Here is a 25,427-nt window from a genome sequence, read left to right on the forward strand (position 1 = left end):
ATCAGTATCACTCTCACAATTTATGGTTTATAGTAACTTATTTGTCTCTAGTAATTTTTTTGTTTGTTTAAAATTTTGTCAGTTGATGAAAGGTTAAGTATCCCCTCGCTGCTAAATTGCCGATGTACTGAATCTCCTGCCTTGTCTGGGCTCTAAAGTGCTGCTGCAATAAGGGAAAAGATTAAATGCTTTTACAAAAACAAGGTGTACGTACAAGTTGTATGCCAGTAATACCCCTTGGTTATTATTTTGGGTAATGTCCGTTAGTTTACTTGTACCTTATTCACACCATCCTAAAATCTTAATGCTTGACAAGTGTGTCTCATTGTTAGCTGTAAAATGCAAGATTTGTGTGGTGGTCCTGGAAAAAGTCCTACTGACTTGAGAGTGCTCGGCTGTGAATGACCTGATGGGAACTTCATATATCGGTTTTATTTTACTTGTTAGACTTGTCCCCTAAAATTTTATCCCTCAGAATCTCTATAGCTAATATTTCTATAGCTGTTTCTTCTGTGAACACACACATTAACCAGCAGCCTATTTCTGAAATGTAGTTTTCAGTATAGTGAGATTTAGCAGCATATATTTTGCAGCTTAACCCACTCTTATCCTTTGGATGACAGACTTTGCTTGCTTCTTTCTTCCTTTAGCTGGTGTATTGGTTTGTCACAGTTCCCTTTCCGCAGAGCCTTTATTCCTCACTAAAGGTAGCCCTGCTGTGCTCCTGGGTTGCATGGTTATTTTTATTTCTAGGATTCATTTGCACGTTTACTGAAGTGGAAACATTTGTATAAAGTGTTCCAGTGAGACTTTATATTCACTGTGGTTTTGGATACAGTTTTCTTAATTATGATTTCTTTTTTCCTTTCTCTGAAGCACAGTTAATTTTTGCATGACTATATATGTTTTTAAAATCTTTCTGTAAGCCTTTCCTTCATGCCAGTTTGTCGTGTTTCTTTTCCTCCATTAGTCCTGCTTTCCACTGTCTATTGGAGTTTTGCTGCATGTTCTCCCTCAGGTATTCAGCATGAAAAGTTGATTTAAAAAGAAATCACATGATGGACCTTTATTTTAAAAACCCTCTCAAAACCTAACTAGCACAAGGGTAAGCTAAAATGAAATGCATAGGCTCTGTACACTCAACAATTGAGGTACTTTGTTTATTTTACAGACAATGAATATTAATAACTCTCACTGCTCATTAGTAGCAGTAAATACATTTATTAGTTGGTGCAGACTTTGCTAAAAGGTTGTACCCAAATTATTTTTTTTTCTTAAGTTAGTGACAAATCTATTTTCAAACCTTTGTTGCGTCTTATCTGAAAAGGCCTTTCATGTGATCATTTGTGTTGTGTTAATTGTAAGGTTCTTGTCTACCCTTAGTCGTCATGCTGTATCTTGTAATAAAGTTGCACTTTGTGATAGTCTCGATCCAAAATACACCATCTTTAACTTCTGATGTGAGCTTTGTTTCAAAGTTAATGTCGTCGCCCTGTTCTGCTGAATTGAAATGTATGTGATGATGATGACACTTGAACGAACGCAGCTTACCTTGTTTGCTGGTTTATTAGTTAAAGCAGAAGACAATGGAGCTAACCCGAGCCTGCCAGAAGCAGTATGAATTGGAGCAGGAACTGGCATTTTATAAGATTGATGCAAAATTTGAGCCGTTAAATTATTTTCCGTCAGAGGTAATAATTTTAAAATAATGGATCTATTAATTGCTGTTTCTCTTGCTTTTCAACTTGGAAGAGAGAAAACTCAATAGTTTATCTATAATTCTAATAGATACTGCTTTATTAAGAGTTATTAGTTATGGAATATAAAAATTTCATGTTGAAGTCATAAGTAACAAGATTTGAACTAAGCTGAATCTGAGTGAATGTGTTGAATATTAGTGTACATACCTGTAGGCATATGTTTAACTAAGTAGAGTGAGCAAACAAACATTTAATTCTTAATATTAACCAAATAAATGATAGTCCTTTCTTCTCGCTTAATTTTGGAGGCCCTTCCACTTGGGGAAATTCCACAAGCCAGAATGTTCTTGAGTTAGATGGTATTAGAATTTCTATCCTTTTTCTGTTGTTTTCTTCTCCTAGTAGTGCTAACCTCTGTCATACTTGCAGAAAAAAACGAGAGATGCCTGAATGACAGGAGTTTGCGTGAGAAATGTAAAGATCAGTAATCATTAACTACAATTGATTTTTTTAAGAGATGTTTGAGTGAAGTTTAAGTGTAACAATGTAATGGACTAAGTAGAATCTATATTACTATTAAGACTAAAATATTAAGAAAAATTCCTCCAGTTAAATATCCACTTGCGTTACCCATTTGCAACAAACTGGTCATTCCCCTATTGGGTTTGTTTGTTTTCAATTCCATTATAAAATAACAAGAATGTTCAAGGCGAAGCAAGTCAGGTGTAGTCTGTTTTCTTCTAATGATTCTAATTTCAAACTGTTTTTTCTTTATATGCTTAAGAGAGTTAAATGTATATTATGAGTTGACTGCAACCATACTTCTGAGATAGGTCTAAAGACATACTGCTTCATACGTTTCAGGATGTTGAACTTGATAACATACCTGGTGAAAGCCCGTACATTGGTAAGGCCAGATATAAAAGAAATATGTTTATAAGAGAAGGCTACATTGCTAACAAAGCTCAGCAGATGGAGATTGGAAAAATGCAGCTAGATGAAGGCGACTTTTATAGGAAACCCCAGCTGAAATTGCAGCTCCAAACTCTGGATGAACTGCTAGAGGGTAAAGAAAAAAAGATTCATTCAGGTAAAAACTTAATTTTTATCAAATAAAAATTAAAATGTGTATATCAGTGTGGTTTATTCCACTGATTAAATGCTTGACACATATTTGACATAAAAATTGCAATAGTGTGTCAAAGGCTGTAAGTACTGTAATTTCTAAACACCGTACTTGATGCATTTTGGGTCAAAACTGTCACAATTTCTTCTTGCTATTATTTTAAGATAACTCAGGGTGAAAGAGAATTATTGAAAAGAGAATGCTAGGGAGGTTTCATATTTGATGCATTAATTTAATTATATAAAACTCATTCAAAAAACTTCAGACATACTTTTTGAGAAACCAGATTGTATTAGCTTTGACTACCACTGTTTTAAGAAAATGCATTCCAGTTAACACGTTGACAGAAAACACATATATCAGTGTTATACAGAATATTATAATGTATTTTGTACAATGGGTTTTATTTGGTTGTTGGTTTTTTTTTTGTCTGCAGCACAAAGAAGATTAGAAGAACTGCAAAATGCAGTGGGAAATGCAGAGCAACAGGTTTTGAAAGTAACGGGGGAACTGCAACAACTGGAGGATGCTCTGGCTCAGAAAAAGGTATGCAAAGAAGTTGCTACATGAATAGCCCGGGAAAGCGCTTGAAGCAGTGTTGATGTAGAAAATACAGCTGGTTTTCTCCCCGTTCTTTTTTTAAAGGGCCCATTGTACACACGTAAATCCATTTGTCGTGCATCAGAAGAATCTTACAGGTTTTAGATAGCTTGTTTATAGATGCAGTTAATTGCACGACAACTCTTGACAGCTTATTTAATCATGTTCCATGTGATGCTGATGGCGGTTGTTAACTTTCCCCAGAACGCTTTGGAAGAACATAAATACAGGTTTGGGTACCGCAGTAAGCGGACACTTAGGGGTCACTGCACTACGCGGCAGGAGAAGCTTGGCTTTGAATTTGAATGTGTCGTCTCGGGTCCAATAACGATAACCTTATAGCTCCTTAAAGGTTTAGTGGGCAGAGCAGAAAGTAACAGAGTAATGGCACAACGTGGTAAGCAGTGCTGGTGACATGACGTTCCTGAGAAAGGAAGGTTTACCTGAACCTCTTGGTATAATCGTATGGACTTGAATATATTCTGATTTATCAGAAAAGGCCTTTCAGGAAGGACTGTAACTGTGTAGGTTTAGTTGTGCAGCCAGTAATAAGCAACATATAATTGGCAGCAAGAATTAATTTTAAAACATGTATCAGCATTAAACTTAAATTGTATCTTCCATTTCTTCAACAACTGTCATAAATTATTGCTATTTTTAGTCTTCAAACTTCCCTTAAAATCAATGACCAGGATCTTCTGTATTTTAACTTCAGAAGCCATAACTGTGGGAGAGGAAAAAAAACCATTCCAGATAGCCTTCTTAAGACTGCAAGAAAGAATTACACATGAGACTTTTGAAGTCTTGTTTGAAAACCAAGTGCTTTAGGGTGATGGCAAAATGAGGGTTCTGGAGTTTCCTGGTATGGTAGACTAACATTATGAAATCGCTAGTTACCATAAGCAAACTGTCTTTATTTTCTCTTTCTGAGAAAAGCCTGTGTTTGTTATCTGTCTGCTAACAAAATAACTCAGAGTCCTAGTTCATTTTTATCAGTTTTAACTTTTAAAAATGTTCTTGCTCAGCCATGTGTTTCCAATTCAGCTATTTTACCCAACCTCCTAATGCTGTCTCCAGATATCACAAGCCAACAAGGAAGGCCTTGAGCAGCAATTGAGCGAAAAGATAGAAATCCTGCATCGGCTCCACAGGGGAGCTTTAGAACTGGAAAAACAAATGGAGAAACAGAAAAGAGAAATAGGGACAAAACAGAAAGAGCTTGAAGACTTGCAGAGTTCTGTTGCTTCTGTAGATCCTGAAGATCCAAGACATGTAAGTCAAACTGAAATCTTAAGTGATGTACAGCATGTATTCACATACCGAGAAAGGTAGGAAAGGCTACCCTAACAGATTACAGTTGTGCCTATTTCATGAACTACATGTTCTTTTGCTATTTATCAATTTCTTTAGCTGTTATCATTTGAAAAACATAAACATACAACTCCTCACAGGTTAAAACAAACCAAACAAAAAAACAACTTCGGTAAAAGGCTTGGGCAACTCATTTTCCGTGCAGTTGCTGTACAGCATGGTAAGAACTATATCTTTATGCTTTGTGAAAACATGCTGTGCAGAGCCCTGGGGACACTTTCTGTTTAAGAAATCCTTAATGCATCTTTTTGTAGACTCTGGCCTTAAAGATTTTTTTAAAGGTCTGTGTAACTGCTACAGGCCTATAGCTGGAGTCCCGCTTTGTCAGAGAGCTCTTGCATTGGCACAAAAGTCCATTTGCAAGAGGTTGGCCTAGAAAAACTGCCTGGAGTAGCAGATGCAGCTGACCTGGCCGGAGCTGATATTAATATGCCAGCCCCTGAACTGCAGACAGCTGAAGGCAGCAGCAGCTTTGGTTTTACACTGTAGACCAGCATCCTGCAACTAGAACCAATTTTCAATAAATAGTTGACATTCTGAAAAGATTTATCTTGCCTTTTTGGTGGGGACTAGTGCCCTTTCTCTGCTGTCTCCTACAGTCCTGTCGTTACTGATGGATTCAGGGGCTGGGAGGTGCGTGGTACCGGGTTGGGGCAAAGGTGGGTGCCCCAAGAAGAGCTCTAGCTTGATAGTCTCTGGGTTTTAATCTCCAGGGAAGCAGGACTTTTGTTTTCTGAGTTCTTAACTGTGTTCAGGTACAGCAAGCGTTTCTAGAAACGTTAAATTAAAATGAAATGGAAGTACTTTTTTTAAATAGTGTTTTTAAAAAACCATGTAGCTTTTTAAACGAGAGCTTTTCAGGCCGGCTGGATGCTTTTCAGTACGCAAAGGAAGGCTGTTTCTGCTCGGTTCCTGTTTCCAGCCGAGGCCTGCAAGCGCTTTTGAAAAATGCGGGTTATTATAATATTTTTTTTTAAATTTCTTTTCCCCCGATCGGCAGTTAGCGGCAGAAGGGCAGCGTGCCTTTCAGGCCGGAGCCCAGCAGGAAGCGCCGGGCCCCTTGCAGGGGCGGCGCGGGGCGCGGAGCGGGGCGGCGCGGGGCGCGGTGCGGGGCGCGGTGCGGAGCTCGGCCCCGCGCTCCCCCGGGGCTCCGGGCAGGCAGCAGCAGCAGCGCCCGGAGGAGGTGGGAGACTCCGCTTAACTGCTTGCGGTGCCGAAGATACCGGCTCTTAAGTCAAATGAGTTCTGGGTCAGGGGTGGGGCGTTTTGTAAATGGTGCGGAAGGAAGAAAAGACAAAGGCAAAGCTGTAAGTGTGGGGTTTTTTTTCAAACGGCGCTCTGGTGACATTCAGCAGCTGCGGCGAAATGACTCAGCAGCGGCGCCTCGGCTGGGGTTTTACTTGTTGAAATTTCGCTTTTGAAAGGCGAGTGGTAGTTTGTCTTTATCAAGGTGACAAGTTGAATTGTACTAATGTGAATGTTAAAAATAACTTCCGGTGTAATCCGTTTAAAATCCAGAAAGCTGTGGTTTTACCCATTACTCTTGTTATAGAAGCAACTTTATAAGTGATTTTTCTAAGAACTTGTATTTTAAAATTTCTCCTGCTAGCTCGATTTTTTTTTGAGTAGTAAGAGAAAGGTGCTGTTTATCATGACAGTAGGATTCTGTGTTTTTCTAAGTTTTCTCGCATTTGAGTTGTTTGTGAGGAATTTCATACCAGTGAGAAACAGCACTGTAGTGTGTTGATAACCCAGTTTTGCATACAGCTGAAACAATAATCTAAATTCATACAAAATGCATGCAGTCCTGTCCAAAGTCCATGTGAGCTGCAGGTACTGTGTATTTCCCAGAAATCTTTTTTTTAAAATCTGCTTTAAGTAAATCTTAGCTATAAAGTTGGCCTGACTTTCTGGTTGTTCAGAGTATTTTCCTTCGGGCGGTGACCTGACATGTTCCAAAGCATCATCTGCTGTGAAGGCAGTGCAGGATTAATGCTTTTGGAGGAAATCATGTTTGTTCTTGACTGAAAGAGGAAATGGTATAACAAAAAGTAAAGGCAGGCAGAAAGGTAGAGCCATGAGTAATAATTTATAAATGCAGGCCTTATTCATCATGCCTGGGCAAGGGGGAGACGACTGACAACGCTGTTAGTCACACAGATTGCTTGCCTACCTGGGATTCTTTGTGGGGCAATAGTGAAGAAAAAAAAATATATATATTAAAAAACCCAACCCAATTAAAAAAAAAAAAACAAAACACCAACCCCTAAACAACCAAGAATCCCAACATATGCTGCACTTGTGACTTTTACTGCTGGTAGTGAGACACTGCAAAACCGAGCTAAAATATTGATTTAACTTTTTTTAATCTGTATTGGTGTTTTCCGGCTTTACCTTTCCAACTGTTCATTTACAGGCTCACATGAAAGCTCAAAAAGCAAGTAAAGAGCAGCAGTTTGATGTGATGAACAAGCATTACAAACAGCTCGAGGGTCGCCTGGATGAGATGCTCTCTAGGATTGTTAAGGAGACTGAGGAGATCAAGGACTTGGAGCAACAGCTCACTGATGGTAAGTTTTTTCTTTTTGTCTTACAGTATTTCTTGTATCTAGGATAACATGACAGTTGAATTGAGGATTCATTTTTGTTCATCTCTGCTTAAATTAAATACAGAATATATAGGAAGAGGTTGAAAACTAATCTTAACTGGTCTAAAAGGGGACTTCATGTACTTTTTTTTTTTTTTTTTTTTTAAATTTAGTCACCTCACTTGTACATGGTTGGGGGAGGGTAGTCTGCCAGATTTCCCTCCCCCCCCCCCCCCCCCCCTTTTTTTTTTTTCCCTTGAGGTGAGGAGGAAGCAAACAACTGCTTTGATTAAGTGACTGATTTATTGCACTGGGGTTCAGGATCAAAGCACCAAGGCAGGAAGGCCCTTGATCAAGTCTGAGCAGAGTGGTTCATTGTTTACTTAACATAACCTTGTGATCTGCAATTTTGTTGTTATGGCAGAATAAAGGATTACTCTACTTTTAATTGTATGAGTTGAAGTACTGATAATTCAATACCTTTATGAAGTTGGCTATTCATTTCTAGTTCAGATAATAATCTAGAATATTAAAAGCTGTTATGTAGCTAGTACTCGAGCTGACTGAGGTTCACTCATATGATTGTAGTCTCTATAGAAGTGTCTTTTACAGTCTGTGCATCAATTTGATCCTCTGAGTTTTGAAACTGACTTTATTAAGTCAATGAACTAAAATTACGTGTACGTTTACTATAAAACTAGTCTATGTAGAAGTAAATATCCCAGAAAAGAACAAAAATGGAAACAAAATTGATTAGGTATAAAGGTAGTAAATTCCATTTTAGGTGGGGGGTGGGAACGCACAAAGAACTGAATATTTTCTTTAACCCTTCCAGTGGTCAGAATAATGTGGTAATATGGGAACTCCTAGCCTATAAAATACAGCACAGGCGTTTTCTGGTTGAGTTCACGTTACTTGTTATTCACCTACAGAAATACATAGTAACATCTTAAAGAAGATTAGGAAAGCCAGTTTTGTTTGTTTCATAAATAAGCGTGGTTTCTTAACTCTTTCAAATTTGTTTTTGCATTTCTGCAGGTCAAATAGCAACAAACGAAGCACTGAAAAGGGATTTAGAAAGTATTATCATTGGATTACAGGAATATCTCGAGGGTGTTAAGCGTCAGGCAAAACAGGCCAATGATGAATGTAAGGAGTTGCAGAAGGACAAAGAATCTTTGCTACAAAGATTGGCAGATCTGGAGGAAGAAAGGAACAACCTGGAAATAGTTGCCATGGATGCAGAAAATATGAGAAAAGTAAGGCTTAATGCTGTGTTTCTTCCCAAATTCAGATACCTAAGAATAAACTTGAAAAAAAAAAAAAGCAAATGACCAAATCAGGAATAGCAAAGCACAGTTCCTTGGACAAAACAATTTTTTGATACGGTAACTGCAATTAGACGTGCCCACGCACGTTAAGAACAGAACTCTGCCTTTAAAACCAGTTGCAAGAGAGATACGGTAAATCTGTACGTTATGGAAGAGGTCTCAGAAATGCAAGCGTTACCTTTCAGGCGTTACTAAAAATGGATTTTCAGTCAACATCATACTGAACTGCGTTAGTGAAAACTGTCTGCACAGTAGCTGAGGAGGTGCATGTTACACGCCTGAGTCTGTCCTGTCAGCCAGTTGCTTAGAGAGCTGTCCTAGTGTCCTGATAACACTTATGTAAATCTTAATACCAGGGACAAATGCGTATCACTTTAAGATACACCTTTCTAACTTGAGTGTAGATTTTTGTATGGTCTGTCACAGTAGCATCATTGACCTGACCTTTGTATGTAGTAGTGCCACCTAGCTTTAAGTTCAGTGATTAGGGTTAGTGCCCCTATTTTGATCTATTTCTTGTCACATTGATGAGGTAACAGAGGAAGAGGGGCAACTTGCTTTAGAAATCCTTGCTCTCCTGTGTACATATTTCTAAAATGAATGTAAAATTCCAGGAAATCACAATGCTAGAGAGTGCGCTCCAAGAGCAGCGAGAAATAAATGAATCGCTTCGAGATGCACAGGGGGACATCAGTGCCTACGAGGCTGAACTGGAAGCCCAGCTAAGAGACAGAGATGCTGAAGCCAATCAGCAAAAAGAAGAATTGGAAAGACTGAAACAACTTAGCCAGGTAAGAACAGAGCCGTAACGGTGCCAAAGGGATAATGTAACCCAGGACAAGGGACGACCAAACTTTCCTCCATACCACATCTCCAGTGTTGACTTGCAAGTAACTGTTGGTTTAGGTGTGCCCCAAATGGAAGGTAGTAGCAGTTCGCTGGGATTTATAACTCTCCACTGAAGCAAGGTACAGATCGTCTGGGGACCCTGTAGAGAATATTCACCATATTTAAAGGGGAAATAATAATCTGCATCTTTCTGGAAAGAGAAAACTGTGCACACATCAAAGAAATTACACTAAAGCAGTCCTGTGAAAAGCAGTAGGTGAAAGACAAAGTTTGCCTTTTGCAAAGGCGATTCTTTTTTTTTTTAATCTTGTAATATATTATGAGGCCGTAGCTTTCTGCTGGGAAAGAACAATGTATGTTTTAATTTGTATGGTCCCATTTTATCTTACTTTTGGGGATCCTCATTTGGATTCATGTATGATGAGGTACATCAACTACTATCTTGGTTCAGTTTCCATCCATCAGAGATAAACATGGTGGGTTATTTGTGGTTTTGTTTTTTTATTTTTCCAAGATGTATTCCAACTGCACATTCCAGATTGCAGGCACAAATGAAAATGCAAAACAGTGAAACGTACTGTTCTGTCCCCAACCTCTCCAAGTCTTTTAGTTTTGATGTTTCAGGAAGAACTTGAAAGCTCTCTGTAGAACACTGATGAAATGTAAACCTGCTGGTTACCTGGTGGGTAGCACATGCTCGTGCGAGGTCTAGGTTAGAATTTACACTACAAGTTATGATGAGGTTTTAGGAAATACACCTGTTATGTATACATGGTGATGGATTGATTTGGGATGGTTGGGGTTTTTTAGAAGGTGAGGTCATGTTGTTATTGTTTTAAGACATACAGCTGTTGTGTATTTGGGTGACAGGTTGGGGTTGGGAGTGGGGATATTAATCGGAGGGTTTTCTGTGTTTGTAGATGGAACTGTCAGCCCTGCAAGCTGAACTTGAAAAAGAAAAGCAAGCGTTAGAGAATGCTCTGACCAAAGCACAACTAGCAGAAGAGAAGGAACTGCAAAATTATAAGCTCCTTTCTCAGTTCAAACAATTGCAGGTGAGGTATTTGTTGCCTGTAAAAGTTACCTGATACACAGTATGTTTCCCTGCTCCATCAAGGGGAGAGTGATAAGAAGACTCATACAGAATCCTTTAAAATTGTTTTGAAGTTCAGTAGTATTTATAACTTTTTCTGACTTGACTTTTCTTGTCCAGAGACCCTATACCATAGTCTCTTTTTGTCTATTTTAGATATTTAGATTGACCTTTGAAATAATTTCAGAGCTGCCCAGTTATATTGCAGGGGGATTGATAAATTGTTATATGTAGCTGAATTTCCCACAAGGTTCACCCAGTACATGTCAGTAAGAAAACTATTTGGATGCAGAAGAAAAAACTGATCCAATACCTAAAGAATTTATCACCTCTGTAAACAGAGTGGTGATCCTGAGGGCGCTTGTTTAATTGCCACAAAGCAGTAATGGCATCCAAGAGTAATAGGTGACAGAGCTTGTGATCCTTGAACTCACAGGCATTTCATGAACTGCACAGGTGTACAGAAACACCTCCACTTTAATGTAGTGTCACAGATCCGTGCCTCATCCTGACTGAGATCAGAAACTGAGTGTTCCGTTTCCTGAAGTTGCTGAAAGGCTCAATTAACAGGATTTCTCTAGGCAAGTGTAATACACTGGGTTCAAAATCTTCAAAATATGGCTGTAAAAGAACCTCCCTTCATTTATTTAAGTGCTGTGTGATTAAAGCAGTTTCCCTCGTTGTGGGAAGGCAGGGTTCAGCCCTTTGTATATCCATCAGATCCCTTTTTGCTTTTGCACATGCTCCTCGGAGGATACAGTGACCACCAGAACACAATAGAATTACTTGGACCTACAATGAACATCTAGTCCAACTGCCTGACCACTTAAGAAAGAGTTTATAAGGGATCCTCCCCAGACATTATCGCTAACATTTTTGCTGAAGCTTGCCAGTGTGCAGAGAGGAGTTCAAGACCAGTGGGGCCAGGGCAACTGTGACTCCTTGGTCTAGTGGCTGGGACAATGTCTGCAATTGTTCCATCCTCTGTTAGGGATTAGGTAGTGTGACAGGCCTCTGTATGCTGCTGGGCTTTGCTTATGTACAGACAGTGCTTCCTTAGTTTAAGAAAAGGATAAGATCGGTTTTGAACTGGGATTTAAATACTTACAAACATAAAGGAAACTGAAAGGCAAAGACTGTTTGGGGTGTTCTTGTCTTGTTGTTGATATTGGTTTGGGCCATGCTGAAAAAAAGTTTGGATTCTTTATTTTAAAAACAGAAAAAAACAACCCAAAAAAACCCCAACCCCCTAAAAAACCACCACCACCAAAACCCCCCAAACAGATCTAGGTATTAAAAATTCTAACTCTTGTTGTTTATTTGTTTTCTGTCTGTTTTTTCTAGGGAGACAATAATCACCTGAAACAACAGCTTAAAGATCTTCAGAATCAGCTAAACCATGTGGTTGGTAACTTAATTCATCCTGAGGAAGTCTTAGCTCGTATAAATGAACTCAAGCAAAAGCTTCAGACAGGAGATGGAGAGATTAAGTGAGTAAAATAAAAGTACAGTGTTAGATTTGTGCATGTGAGTGTGGTAGGTACATGAGAGCAACAATGTACCTGTGCTGCATCCTACTGAGGGCAACTTGAGGCAGCTCAAACGTGAATTTCGGCACCCTGTGGTTGTTAAGAGAGCATCACCTGAGCTCAGTAATTATATTACTGGGGGAAATATGCAGTCCTCCTGGGTTTCACTGCAAGGGGCAGGGCAAAATGCCCCTGCCTTTTGCCCCAGCAACAAAGAATGGTAACAAACAAAGACAGAATGGTATAAATAGAGCCAGAGTGGAGATCTGTCTGTGCAGTATAATGTGTTCAGTGCTGCACCTGAATTAATTTACATTGGATGTCTTAAACTTGCACTGTTGTATTAGGCTTCATTATTTCAGTATCTGGTATCATGATTTTAAATCATAATTTTCTGTCTTGGAACCTGGATTGTTTCTCTTTCAGATGTCAGAATTCAGCCGATGCTTTAGGGAAAAGCCTTGCAAACCTGCAGGAAGAATTCAATGCCATCCTTGCTGATGCTCAGAGGGAAAAAGAGAAAGCATGGGCTAGACAGAGACAATTGCAGGAAGAAGTGGTATACCAGCAGGAAAAACTGGAAGAAGTACAGGAGAAATATAGACAGGCACGTATGAAAACAACAAAAGCAAGAGTAAGACAATTTCAGCTTAGTCTAAAAAAAGGTAACTTGCAGCTGAAGGATCAAGTTGCACTGCGGATGTAGCTTTGCTACCCTCTGTCTTTCAGAGAAGTTCAGTTGTACTGAAGGTAGACAAATGGAATGCATTTGCCTGTCAGAAACACGTTGGCAACTCGTATCAGAGCAGGATGCTGTCACCTGTGATTAGAACAGGAGTACTAACCAGTGTTAGGGTTTTGATTTCCCTGTTGTGTACAAATGTGTGTCATGTAGTAATTTTCATGATGAAGAAACTGTATAAGCAGGCAAAGGCTTCTGAAGAGGGAAAACAAATAATTGACCACTTCCGTAAGTGTTAAATGGGGTATTTGATAGGACACGTGGTCCTTTGCAAACTTTTGTTGGCTTTTAGTATATAAAGCTTGCAAAGATGTTGCGTGGAGGAGAAGGGTTTAATGTGCATTAAAACTTCCACAAGCAATCTCTAATTTTAGCTGTATGGTGACAGGAGAGGCCCATGTTTTGGTGTTCATGTAACTGCAGGGTCTGATTTAAAAAAAAAAAACCAACTTTTTTGTTTTGTTAATAGTCTTTGATTTTTGCCTGATTATGTGGTGAATTGGAGTTTAGACTCTGTGATATGTTTCAGAGGCAGAGTGTTTTAATTACAGGTAGAAAAATATGGCCAGTAACCTCCTCAAAAGATCACTGTACATACTACTACTAAAATAACTTGAGCACTTTTAAAATGTAATAGTTAGAGTGACAAAGCAGTTCTTTCTCCTTTCTCTTCTGGTACAAAGCATGCTGGTAACTGCACTTCCCAAAGAGTTATTTCTATAAATCATTAAAATAGGGTGGCTTTTGGTTGAAAAATTTCTGGCTACTCATTCTAACTTTTTTCACTTACAGGTTAAATCTGAAAACAGGCAGAACAAGAACAAGGTCCGTCAGTTAGAGAATGAAATTCAACATTTACATGAAAAAATAAAGAGCATGGAAGAAATTCAGGGCCTTGCTGATCAACAGCTCCAAGAGGCAGATGAAGAGAAAGAGAATATTCTTGCTCAACTGGAAGATTTAGAGAAAAGGGTAGGAATGAGTAGGAACAAGTCCATGCACTGTGTTTGCTTATGAAAAGAAGATTTAAAAAATCCTGAACTATTTTGCTTTCTGAGGTAGATCAAAGGCAGGAACACAGAGGTTAAACATAACATCTTCCTTTTCCTTACATTTTATTGGTTGTCCTTGCTTTAGGTTTTTTTGTTACTTCTATGCACATAATACAGAATGGGATATCTGTGGGGAAAAAAGTCATACCAACAGAAAGCCTTTCTTCCATGGTGCTTTTTACTCAAAACTTACAAAACCTATTGTTTTCCTGGTTTCAGAAAAAAATAGAAGATGCCAGGGCACAAATGCAATTTGTCAGTCTAGATAAAGAACTGAAGGAACTGAAGAGAGCAATCATCACTTCAGATAAACTGGCAGCCACAGAGCTCTCCATTGCCAAAAATCAGCTAAAAGCTCTTCATGGGACTGTTCTCAGAATTAATCAGGAGCGAGCTGAGGTAAATCAACATTGATAATGAATTGCTTGTATATAAGTAGTGCTTTCTAATGCCGTCATAATGGGAGCAGTCCTGGTGTTCTTTAAATTCAGCTTCAAAGCATTATTCTGAATTGTCCTGCTGTACAAGAGCTCTTGCTTCAGACAGCCTCATCTTGAAATACAGCAGGTGAATGCCTGAGTAAACTTGGGTATGGGCAGGCGTTCTTGCTGTGCCTTAGAAGGCGAGGGAGAGGCAAGTTTAATCTCTCATTATTTAAAAGTCAAACAATAGATAATACATTGTTACATAAGATGGAAAAGTAAAAGAAGGGACTGTGGAAGTTTTTGTTCTTGGGCCTCTAGTTTTTAAAACTTCTGGCTACATACGTACCAGCATCTCCTCTGTTGAAATACTGTGAAGTTAAGGGAGAAACGTTATTTTACATAAACTTTGCCTGTTTCTGGAATTTCAGAACAGACAAGTGCTGATGTTTCTTTAGTCAGCTTTTCACAAAACTGCGTGAGACATCTGCAAGCTTGTGAAGTATTCTTGCAAACCAAAGCTCCAACTAAAATTTCAATTTTAGGAGATTGAGGAAGCTGAAGAGTTCTGTGCTGAGGCAGCTCGTGCGGCTCGGGATCTTGCTAGAGCAGAAGCAGAAATAGAATTATTACAACAGCTCCTCAAGGAGAAGGAAGAACAAGTAGGTTGCAGTGATGTTTGTTCTGGATTATATGAGGAGGATAAAATATGTAGAGACAGTGGTTCGGAGAGTTTCTGAAAATGCCGTATTTAGAGGTGTCTGCCCTGTCCTTTTTCCACAAGTTTTCCCAAGTCACAACCTTCTTCCCTCTCCTGACATCTGCCAAAGAACAAAATGGAAACCTCACCGGCTAGAGTAGCTGACTTGAGGAAGAACAATCACCTGTTCACTTAAACGCCGTGATGTGGCTACGTCTGTCAGCCGTGGTCGTATGAGGGACGGGAAGAATAATCTTGTTGCATCAAAGTAGTACATGTGTTTTGCTGAGTGAGCATTTTTGTAGGGGTGGATGGGCATGTTTGAAAAAGTTCTAGCACGGTCTAATTTAAACTGAAGTGCTTTGATTTGATTTAAACTCACTTTAAATAGTTTCAGCATGAAATGGAGAAAGCTGGTGAGAAGGCTGATGCGTCAAGCTCTCAGAAGTTGGAAATTGATAAATTAAATGAAGCTATGGAGCAACAAAAAGCAGAAATTGACCGTTTAAGATGGTTGCTGAATAACATCGGGACAGGTAATCTCTCTTTTCTCTCCATTTCTTGCCGATAAACATGGATGCAGAAGACTTCACTTCTCCATATTTCTCACGGTTTGATCTGAGAACCTGTTCAGAGGTCTCGAAGCTTATTTTAGGAGAATAAACTGTTCAGGATACCTTCCTGTACAGTTCCTATACAGGACACTTTCAGTCCTTCAATCACTGTGCTTCTGTGGATTCTCTGGATTTATATATATGAAGCAAATAGTGAGATGTAACTCTTCTGAAGTAACAGTGTTTCACAGTGCATTTGAAATGCACAAAGTGCAGTTACAGAATCCTAGAATCACTAAGGTTGGAAAAGACCTCTAAGATCAAGTCCAACCACCAACCCAGCACCCCCAGCCCTCCTAAACTGTGCCCTGAAGTGCCGCATCTACATGGTTTTTGAACACCCCCGGGGATGGTGACTCCCCCACCTCTCTGGGCAGCCTGTGCCAGCGCCTGACCGCTCTTGCAGTGAAGACATTTTCTTTTCCCTCATACCTAATCTAAACCTCCTCTGACGCAGCTTGAGGCCGTTTTCTCTCATCCTATCTCTAGTGACTTGGGAGAAGAGACCAACCCCCCCTCACTCCAGCCCCTCTCAGGCAGCTGCAGAGAGCGAGAAGGGCTCCCCTCAGCCCCCTCTTCTCCAGGCTAAACCCCTCCCAGCTCCCTCAGCCACCCCCCAGCACACTTGTGCTCCAGCCCCTGCCCCAGCCCCGCTGCCCTTCTCTGGACACGCTCCAGCCCCTCAAGGCCCTTCTTGTCCCGAGGGGCCCAAACCTGAGCCCAGCATTCGAGGTGGGGCCTCCCCAGGGCCGAGCACAGGGGCCCCATCCCTGCCCGGCTCCTGCTGGCCACACCAGTGCTGACACAAGCCCGGGGGCTGGTGGCCTCCTTGGCTACCTGGGCTCTGCTGGCTCATGCCCAGCCGGCTGTCAGCCAGCACCCCCGGGGCCTTCTCTGCTGGGCATTTTCCAGCCCCTCTGCCCCAGGCCTGGAATGTTGCCTGGGGTTGGTGTGACCCAAGTGCCCATGTTGTGACCCAAGTGCCCTTGGCCTTGTTAAACCTTGTACAATTGGCCTGGGCCCATGGATCCAGTCTGTCCGGGTCCCTCTGCAGAGCCATCCTACCCTTGAGCAGATTGATACTCCTGCCCAATTTGGCATCATCCACAAACTCACTGAGGGCGCACTCAATCCCCTCATATTTGCTTCTTCAGAGATGAAAAACAGAGGAAATGGATGGTTAAGGACCAGCGGTGGCTCTTCTAGGTTTCTAGCTTTGCCCGTTCACATGCTGTGGCACCTTTGGAAATTAGTTAAGTTCTGCTTTGGTTTGAAAATCAGAATGACAGTGTGTTAGTTTCCATTTGTAGTAACAATACTTTTTACAACTATTTGGGAAACACTAATTGTGTTATGCATTCAGTTTATACTGCTCTAGAACATTGTCAGAGTTCTCTGTATAAGGAAAAATGAGCACTGGTTACCTGTATATGAACTTGCATTTCTACAATCTTAAAATGACAGAGTTGCAAGGGCCAGCCTATATCTACATCACTATATAGTAATGTTTAGTTTGTATCGTCTGGCAATTTCTCTTTTCATTATTGTTTCAGATTAATAGGATAACAATGAGGGAAAAGCTGAATGCAGTACGTATGACTTAATTACTTGCCTTATATGCCTATAAAACTGCTTAATTCACAGGTAACAAAGATGAAATTGACAACTTACAAGATGAAATTGCAGCACTCAGAAACGTGCTTTCATACCAGAATGATTACATCACCAGTATAGCAGATCCATTGAAAAGAAGGGGATACTGGTATTACATGCCATCATCTCAGGTCAGAAATTAAAATCCTGTTATGTGGAAAGCCATTTGATATGGGGAAGTCCATTATAAACTTGCTAGGTCAGGGAGAAACTTCAGAAAAAATACTGGTTGGCATATAGGAGAAATACTGAAACAACCCATACACAATCGTTCCCTGACAGAGCCTGTTACCGTGTAGTAATGCGGATCTGGTATATGGGAAGTTTGGAGACAGCTATTCAAAATGCAGTGTTGTAAATTCATTTAGGTGAAGGTTAAAAGGGGACACTACAGACAAACATTTCTTGCAAAACAGCATTTGTCTGACTTCAAGAGACTTAAAATATCTTTAATGCTCTCTTTTAAAGCAACATCGTGCTTGGAAGTGAGAGAAAGCAGAGTATGTATAGCCTGTCCTTGAAAAATCAGTGCTTTAGAATGTCTGCAACAAATAATTTATTTGACAAGATTTGTTACTTCTAGATGAAAATGTATTCTTTTTTTTTCCTTTAGGCTTCAACTCCTGCTTCCCGCAGCACAAAAGATTCTGGCGTTTGTTTACTCTGTTACGGCACATCCACACCCAGACGAGGGTATGGGCAGGACAGGCAGTGCAGGAAGGAAGGCTTGCCCAATCAAGGAGGATGTTGGGTTTATTCACCAGTCAGAAATAGGTCGTACAAAACAAATTCTGGTAAAGGTAAGTCAGTCTCATGGTCTCAGAAGGTTCCGGAGCATACCAGCGATGGACTTGCTTAGAGTTCATAGTGAATTTTTTTGCTGTGCATGAGCAAACTATAAACGTTCATTCCTGTTGAACTCCTTATTCAGTTTAAGCAGTGTTTTATGTTTTTGTACATTACACAGAATGTGCGTTATTTTAAAATGTGGTTTGAAGAATATCTTTTACTGAAAAAGTGATTAAAAATAACTTTTTCTTTCTTTCGGTAAAGACAAAAGAGCAAAAGAAGATAGTGAAGGACATGAAGAAACGCATGTTCCCAAAGATGCTCCTTTTGTACCACCACCTGGTACAGTTATTTACACAGTCCTTCCAGATGGTGCCCCTGTACCTCAGGGAACTGTGGTTTATGGCCCTCCTCCTGCGGCAGCAAGTGGAGGTTCAGTTGCTCCTGGATCTGTTATCTATGGCCCACCTCCTGTGGGAGCCCAGGTTGTTTATGGCCCTCTTCCTCCAAACTTCACCGTCCCACTCATTCCTGTTGGAGTGCTTCACTGCAATGTGCCTGAACATCATGATTTGGTAAGATACAGAGCTGTAAGCTGCAGGTTTAACCATAGGCAACTGACTTATGAATGGATTAGGGACATTTTATAACATGCTTTCTCAAAAAAAAGCACAAAGACCAAAATCTCATTTTCACAGATTAGATTAGTCCAGTTTTTCAGAAAAAGAAAAAAGTCTCTGCTGGGAAGGTTCTGGATCTGGGAGAGCTGGCTGATAAGAATGCTCAGTGCTAATGCTCTGGTCTGTGCTATCTGCAGCTGCTCCTGTGTCTCAGGAGGACTGAAATAGAAAATAGGTCTTGATTTTGTTGTTCTGTTTCCTGTATGCAGGAGAGTGAAGTCTCAAGGCTAGAAGACACCGTGTATTACTTAAAGTCTCGGAAATATAAAGATAAATGGTCAGAGGCAGCTCAGCATAAATGCAAAAAAGAGGTGGAAAAATTGCATCAAAACATTGAAGAACTTCTGCATGAAAGAGAAGAGCTGGAACATGAAGTAGCAGAGCTACAAAGAGCAGCTCAACATAACAAACGCAAGTAAGAATATTGTGCTGGAATGCATTTAAAGTAAGCGTGTAGGAAATACTTAAACTTTCTTCCAATAAAAGTTAATTTTGTTTTGTTTACAATTCACCAACTTCAATGTTCTTGTCTGTCTGGTGGTACGTGTAATGGACTAGAACTTCAAGGGGCATTTTGTAATTTAATTCCGTGTCTTTCTTCCTGACATTTTAGGGACTTTATTGAAGGGTATACTGACAACCTTATTGCAGAACTGCAGTTAGAAAAGTCTCTTAAACATCATGAAGATATTGCAGATGAAATTGAATGTATAGAGAAGACTCTTCTGAAACGACGAGCAGAGCTTAGAGAGGCAGATAGGCTACTTACAGAAGCTGAAGTGGAACTTGACAGCACACGAGGGAAAGTAAGTAAAGCCGTAACACAAAGTGCAGAAGAATTTGCGCGTTGCGTTGATTGTTTTAAGCAGAGGATTTTTGTTTGTCTAAGCCTCTTTTGTTTGGAAGCCTCTTAAAATGCCTCTATTTGAAAATAAGTCATGGGATAACGTGTGCTAAAGAAAATGTTTCAGTCCTTGCCCAAGAAGAGGAAGCTTTTCTGCTCTGGTCAAGAGAGGAGAAAAGGTTCTGCTTCGTGGTATACGAAGGGAGAAAGCTCAGGTGGGATATTCATGCTAGGAAGAGGTCATCTTTAGACAGGTAACCTGCAGGTTATGGATATGGAAACATAAGATGGGAATGTATTGTCTCAATAATCTTCAATTTTTGCTCTAGACTAAAGACATTATTCAAAAGTACAGTCATGCCAAACAGCATTTGTCCCGTACTGAAACTGAGGCAGAGGAGCTAGAGCGAAGGGCTCAGGAAATGGCCATTAAACTTGTGAAGGCAGATCAGCAATTAAGGTACACTGCTCTTGTGAATTTGTATCAAATGGGGATGAGGAGAAGGACAAGATGCTTTTAAATATCAAGATAGTGCTTTTGGAGAGGGAGAGCTGTTAAAATGTTAATATGAAAAGGCATAAATGCTTCTTTAGGTCATTACAGACAGATACAAGGGATTTAGAACAGCATAAGAGGGAACAAGAAGGTGTTTTGAAGGAAATGAACAAAATGGTGGCTGCAAGGGACTCTGAGTTCCAGTCGCTAAACCAGAAGATAGAAATGCTAACTGAAAGGTAAATATTTTTAATATACCATAACCTGTATTAGGTAAAGATGTCCTCCTCCAATAAGTAACTGCCTAAGGCATTCTGGTTTCTTCTGAGTCACGTTTTTGTCCTCACTGTCAGTCTTCAGAAGCTTCAAGGAGATATCAAAGTTGCAGAAGGCAATGAAGAACATCACCTCCAAATCCTCAGAGAAGGAGAGAACCTTCTTCAAGGCAAGAAAACCGAACTGGAAAGATTAAAAGATGAGGTAAGGCTTATCTTCTTAACTCTGGGCTATCAGTTTTGTTGGTTTTGAGGTAACTGAAAGCTGGGAAGAGTCTTAAGTTCTGAACTGCCTTGTCTGAAGAATTTAATTCTGAAGTTTATTTTAATGTTGGTAATTTGAATTCTCCTTGTTTTGTCTCATATATGATCCCAATCTCGCTGGTGTTTCTGCATAATGTTACTGCAGAGTTCTCTAAGACAATTCAGACACTGCATTTCAGAACAAGAAACTTAACTCTCCATGGTACAGGACTGCACTGCACAGATCAGAACTTAGTCTTTAGTATTGGCTATGTTATACAGGTGTAAGAAATAAAGCTCATGGCTCTGGTGGGATCCTCACGTGTTCTGCAATTCAGAGAAATCTCTGGCAGGGAGCAGTGTACTGCACTTGTTCTTGTGCATGTTGTAGCTACAAAAATAAAAGCCTTCAGTTGCTTCTTCTGTTAAACTTGTGCATTGTAGATCACTGCTCAGCAACAAGAGCTCTTGTTTCTGGAGCAACAGTTAAATCAAAGAAAAGAAGAGCTCCATGTCCTTCAAGACTGTATTTCTCAAAAGAAAGGTGACCTCAAAGAAGCTCTTCGAGATGGAGAGACTGAAGCACAAGAAAAACTACGCCAAATAAGAGTAACTTTTCCACATGAGTTTTCAGTTCATCATATCTCTGAAGAACAGTAAAAGAAGTATTAAAAATCCCATAAAGCTTGGACAAAAGCAGTTTTGCTTTCTATGCCCTCCCAAAACCCACTGAAAAATAGAACAAGCAAGTTTACAGCTTTGTGGGGCTAGGAGTCTGGTCCAGGTGCACAGATAAGAAGTAGTACTCCCGAGTTCCAGTAACACTTAGAGAATTGGTCCCTTGAGAACTAAATTACATTAAATAGAAGTCTGTGAATGACTCACTATTGCTGAGACGAGCAGCTTCTAAAGCGAATCAGTCTGATCAGCATGTGTAAAACACAACAAAGCTGGCGTAAGTCAGCTCTCTGTCTCCATCCCCATTTACTTGGAAAGAATTCTGTGCTTCCCTTCTTTCTGAAATAAAAACAAAGTATCACAGTTAATTACATTTTGTGGGGTTTTTGGTGGGGGGACTTTTTGTCTCACTTCCCGTCAGACCGAGGCCTCTGAGGCCTGCCTGTTGTTCACTTGAATGACACTGTTCTGGTCAGACTTGTGGATCAGAGTCTTTGCAAGATTACTACTTTAAATTGTCAACAACAAAGACTTTAACCTAAATATTCTGTACTTTTTGTCAGTTTACACCATTAACGGTAACTATAAACTCTGGAATTAAATTGACCAGAATATTGGTGACAGACTTTTTTAGTTTTATAAATATTTAGAGCTTCTATTTAAAGGAAAAATTTATTGAAAATGGCAAGTAATGGCATTCCTTGTAACACTGATATATTTCCACAGGAAATAAAACTACTTCTGGAAGAGCTTGATGTTGAGAGGAAAGAACTGGATGTCCAGATTAACGAGAAAAGAGCGCAGCTTTCATTCATACGGAAGGATATTGGAGAAGAGGAAGAAAATCTTCAAGGAATACTTGGGCAAATCAGCAGGCACAAGATGGGTACGTACCTGGCTTTACAAGATAGTATTTTGTGCGCATTGGAAAGAAATACAGCCCGAGCTCTTGGTTGCACATCGCTGCAGTCGTCTGTCCCTTGCTCCTTTTTAAATACTGCGAACGCCTGCGGAGAAAGAGCTCCCCGTAATTCTTGTAGTTCACACAGAGCTGACGACCACTCTTTGCTTAAGCTGAGGCAGTGCTTCATGCTGCTTTGTGTTTGGGATGGGTATTTTTCAAGCCAGCGAGAAATGTAGACAGATCTGCTGTCAGGACTGATCGGTTAAGCTCACACTCGAGCAGTGCGTGGTTAGGGGGCATTAGCTAGTTGTGCCGTGTGCACAGAAGAAGAATTAAACGTTGGGATGTGGGGGGGAATGGAGGAATCTTTCCAAGCAGCTACAGCCTGTCAGATTGTGGGAAGTATAACCAGCGGCAGTTTGCAGCTTCTGTACTTTATCTGAAATATTTTATTTCATTGTTTATCAGTCAGATAGTCTGTCCCAGAACAACTCCCTGGGGAGCAGGAAGAGCGGGAGGCCTAGGGACCTGCAGCCTGCTGGCAGAACAGCATCAGATATAGTAAATACCTGGTGTGTCTGACACAGCAACTGAAAACATGAGGAGTGTTTACAGGGGTGATATCAGTGTAGTGTCTCTTAGTTTTTCCTTGGTGCCTACCGCCCCCCCCCCCCCCAAATAGAATGCATTTAATGTGCTTGTAATAACCTTCGATTTCTTTCATCTTGCTAGAACTGAAAAATGTTCTGGAAATGCTGGAGCTTGAAAATAATGAACTTCAAGGTTTGAAACTACAACATGACCAAAAGGTCAATGAGCTAGAAAAGACTCAGGTTGCAATTCTAGAAGTAAGTATTTCTTCTATAGCTAATACAGTAACTGGAAGGAGAGATCTGCATATTCGGTGGTTCTGTTAAGATCTGGGTAACACAGTCCCTACACTTTCAAATCAATCAGTTTCTAGTCTGATTTCAGCTCATCACAGAGAAGTCTTAAGTCTGCTTAGGCACTTTAAATTAATGGCATTTTTTGGGTGCATATGAGGGGGAGAGGGCAAAAAGACAGAAGGCTCTCCTGTGGCTGTAGAATGATGAATACTGTTTTCTTAGCGTTAGCTTCCAGTCTTCTTAACTGGATTTTATCTGTGTCCTCACTTGCAAAGAGTAAGTATGGAAGCCAGTTTACTAACTCGGATGATTTCTGTACCGTTAGAAGGGTATTTTACCTCAGCTAGTCTCTCCTCTTTTTGACGAATAAAGACGAGACGTTCAACTTTGCTACTGGCAGGCATGGAGATCAGCGGCATCCCTTTGGCAGTCTCACAGTAGCTACAGGATTGTTAGGTCAGAGTCAAGGATGACCCTGCTTTGCTCAGTTGTGTAATTCCAGGAAATCTAACGTGCATTTGCTAGGAGAGCATTTATAAGCTCTTACTTTTTAAAACACGCTACCTCTTTTCCCTTCACCGAAAGAGTACAGAGAGAAGGGACTCGTCGATACGCTTGGTACCTTTCTATTACCACGTTTAAAGCGGTCACTGTCCTGCATTACCTGAGCATCTCTCAGCCCTTACAGTGGTCATTCTCTCAAAATCCCTGTGATGAAGGGATGATACTCATGGATAGGGAGAAAATGGTGGTTAAACTATGATGGAACAAAGAATTGCACTGCTGTCTTCCAGTCCTCGTGCTCGTAGCACCTCCCTCATACATACACCCAAATTAAGCTGGCACTTCAAGCAGTTAGAGGGTACTCTAGCCTGCACGTCATCTGTGAATGAAAGCTTTTTAAACTGCTGCATAACTTGTTCTACTCCTTGACCGTGTAAATGTGTTGTTCTTGATGCCTTCTTTTGTAGGAGAAGTTAAAATTGGAGAATATTCAGCGATTATTTCAGTGTCAGCAAGGGGAAGTGGATTGGCAGGAACAACTGCTTGAGAAAAACCGTCAGGAAAATGAACATCTGGTTTCTCAAATGCACACTCTGCAGAATAATATTGAGTCTTTGAATAAAGAAAAGGAAAAGCTTGAAGATGACTGTCAGAGTCTGGAGAAGAAGTTGTCACAAACCAGAAGGTGAGAGGGAATCTTTTTTTTTTTTCTGCAAAGATCAGAAGGGATGGGAAGTGCCTTGAATGTCTGTTATCGTAATGAAAAATACAGCCATAACTTTGAGGTGCCCAGTTATACAGAAGACGCCACTTCTTATATCCTGCGGAGGTTTTATTTTTAAGCATGTCTACAGCAAACTTACAGAAAATATTCATCGATAAAGGTGATGAACGCAACAGCATTTGTTATATCCTGGCAATGCAATGAGAAATGTTACAAAAAGCAAAATGTTAGGTCTTGGAACAGGGCAGCTGTCTTGCTCTCGTGGCTACCTGGTAGCATCTCCTTGAGCTGAGAGAACTTTTACTGAAAGCTTTTAGTCCTCACCAAGTACTTCCAACAAACCGAGAACACGTATTCACATTTTACAGAGGCTTAACTGCTGCTGAAGACAGCAGCAGAACTGCACTGGCCAACGTAGAAAAAATGGAACTGGACGTTAAAAACCTGCATCAGGAGGTAGATCTACTGAACAAACAAAAAACCTCACTGAATGGGGAGATTATTGTTGTACAGAGGGATCTTCAAGGTAAAGATCAATTTTTGGTTTTAAGCTGTAATATATTTTAAGAGAAATTGTGTTACAAGGCACACTGTGACTGTACTGTACGATAGCAAATAGCCGACATACTCAAATATCTACAGGCAGAAAGTATTTAATGTGTCAAAAAGATGGAAATTTTAGAAACTGTTTATCTATTGTTAATTCTTCTTTTATGAAAAGAGAGGATTTATTTGTAAAGGTAGTTCAGACTGCTGATTGAAAAATCTATGTCACCAAATGTTTTTCTAGGGAAAAAGGAAGAACTAGAAACACTGAAAGGAGAATTAAATGCTTCCAGGCAACAGCTTCAACTGGTGGAACAGGTTAGTTTTGGGGAAATATATGTACTTACCTTCACGCAGTGAGTAGGTTGTTGCACAGAACCGAGGGGCGCCACTTACCACAATTGACAGCCCATCATCTGTTTTTCATCTGGGTGCCCGAGCTCAAAATCTGGCACTTGCAGAGCTAATAAATAATGGCTAGTTTATT

At 40.2% G+C, this 25,427-nt stretch overlaps 1 protein-coding gene across 11 annotated transcripts in view; it reads left to right on the forward strand.

Annotated features, from left to right (window-relative positions):
* CNTRL (centriolin) overlaps positions 1–25,427 on the forward strand; it is a 38,872-nt gene that overhangs the window by 6,299 nt on the left and 7,146 nt on the right. For 7 of the 11 annotated variants that reach the window (XM_075111858.1, XM_075111856.1, XM_075111859.1 and 4 more), the window contains exons 8-35: positions 1,572–1,691; positions 2,565–2,790; positions 3,263–3,372; positions 4,504–4,698; positions 7,214–7,367; positions 8,424–8,644; positions 9,331–9,507; positions 10,486–10,620; positions 12,003–12,148; positions 12,614–12,794; positions 13,722–13,901; positions 14,201–14,380; positions 14,949–15,065; positions 15,495–15,639; positions 17,362–17,501; positions 17,984–18,170; positions 18,424–18,734; positions 19,049–19,254; positions 19,453–19,645; positions 20,013–20,143; positions 20,278–20,418; positions 20,533–20,659; positions 21,142–21,306; positions 22,102–22,261; positions 23,012–23,127; positions 24,138–24,355; positions 24,763–24,920; positions 25,185–25,258. In XM_075111858.1, the coding sequence (XP_074967959.1) occupies positions 1,572–1,691; positions 2,565–2,790; positions 3,263–3,372; positions 4,504–4,698; positions 7,214–7,367; positions 8,424–8,644; positions 9,331–9,507; positions 10,486–10,620; positions 12,003–12,148; positions 12,614–12,794; positions 13,722–13,901; positions 14,201–14,380; positions 14,949–15,065; positions 15,495–15,639; positions 17,362–17,501; positions 17,984–18,170; positions 18,424–18,734; positions 19,049–19,254; positions 19,453–19,645; positions 20,013–20,143; positions 20,278–20,418; positions 20,533–20,659; positions 21,142–21,306; positions 22,102–22,261; positions 23,012–23,127; positions 24,138–24,355; positions 24,763–24,920; positions 25,185–25,258 (4,614 nt within the window). Of the gene's footprint in view, positions 1–1,571; positions 1,692–2,564; positions 2,791–3,262; positions 3,373–4,503; positions 4,699–5,882; positions 6,222–7,213; positions 7,368–8,423; positions 8,645–9,330; positions 9,508–10,485; positions 10,621–12,002; positions 12,149–12,613; positions 12,795–13,721; positions 13,902–14,200; positions 14,381–14,948; positions 15,066–15,494; positions 15,640–17,361; positions 17,502–17,983; positions 18,171–18,423; positions 18,735–19,048; positions 19,255–19,452; positions 19,646–20,012; positions 20,144–20,277; positions 20,419–20,532; positions 20,660–21,141; positions 21,307–22,101; positions 22,262–23,011; positions 23,128–24,137; positions 24,356–24,762; positions 24,921–25,184; positions 25,259–25,427 lie in introns of those variants that run through there. The other 4 variants (XM_075111860.1, XM_075111867.1, XM_075111865.1 and 1 more) reach the window with 4 other exon arrangements.

This window comes from Phalacrocorax aristotelis, chromosome 17 (assembly GCF_949628215.1).
Source record: "Phalacrocorax aristotelis chromosome 17, bGulAri2.1, whole genome shotgun sequence".
Taxonomy (NCBI): domain Eukaryota; kingdom Metazoa; phylum Chordata; class Aves; order Suliformes; family Phalacrocoracidae; genus Phalacrocorax; species Phalacrocorax aristotelis.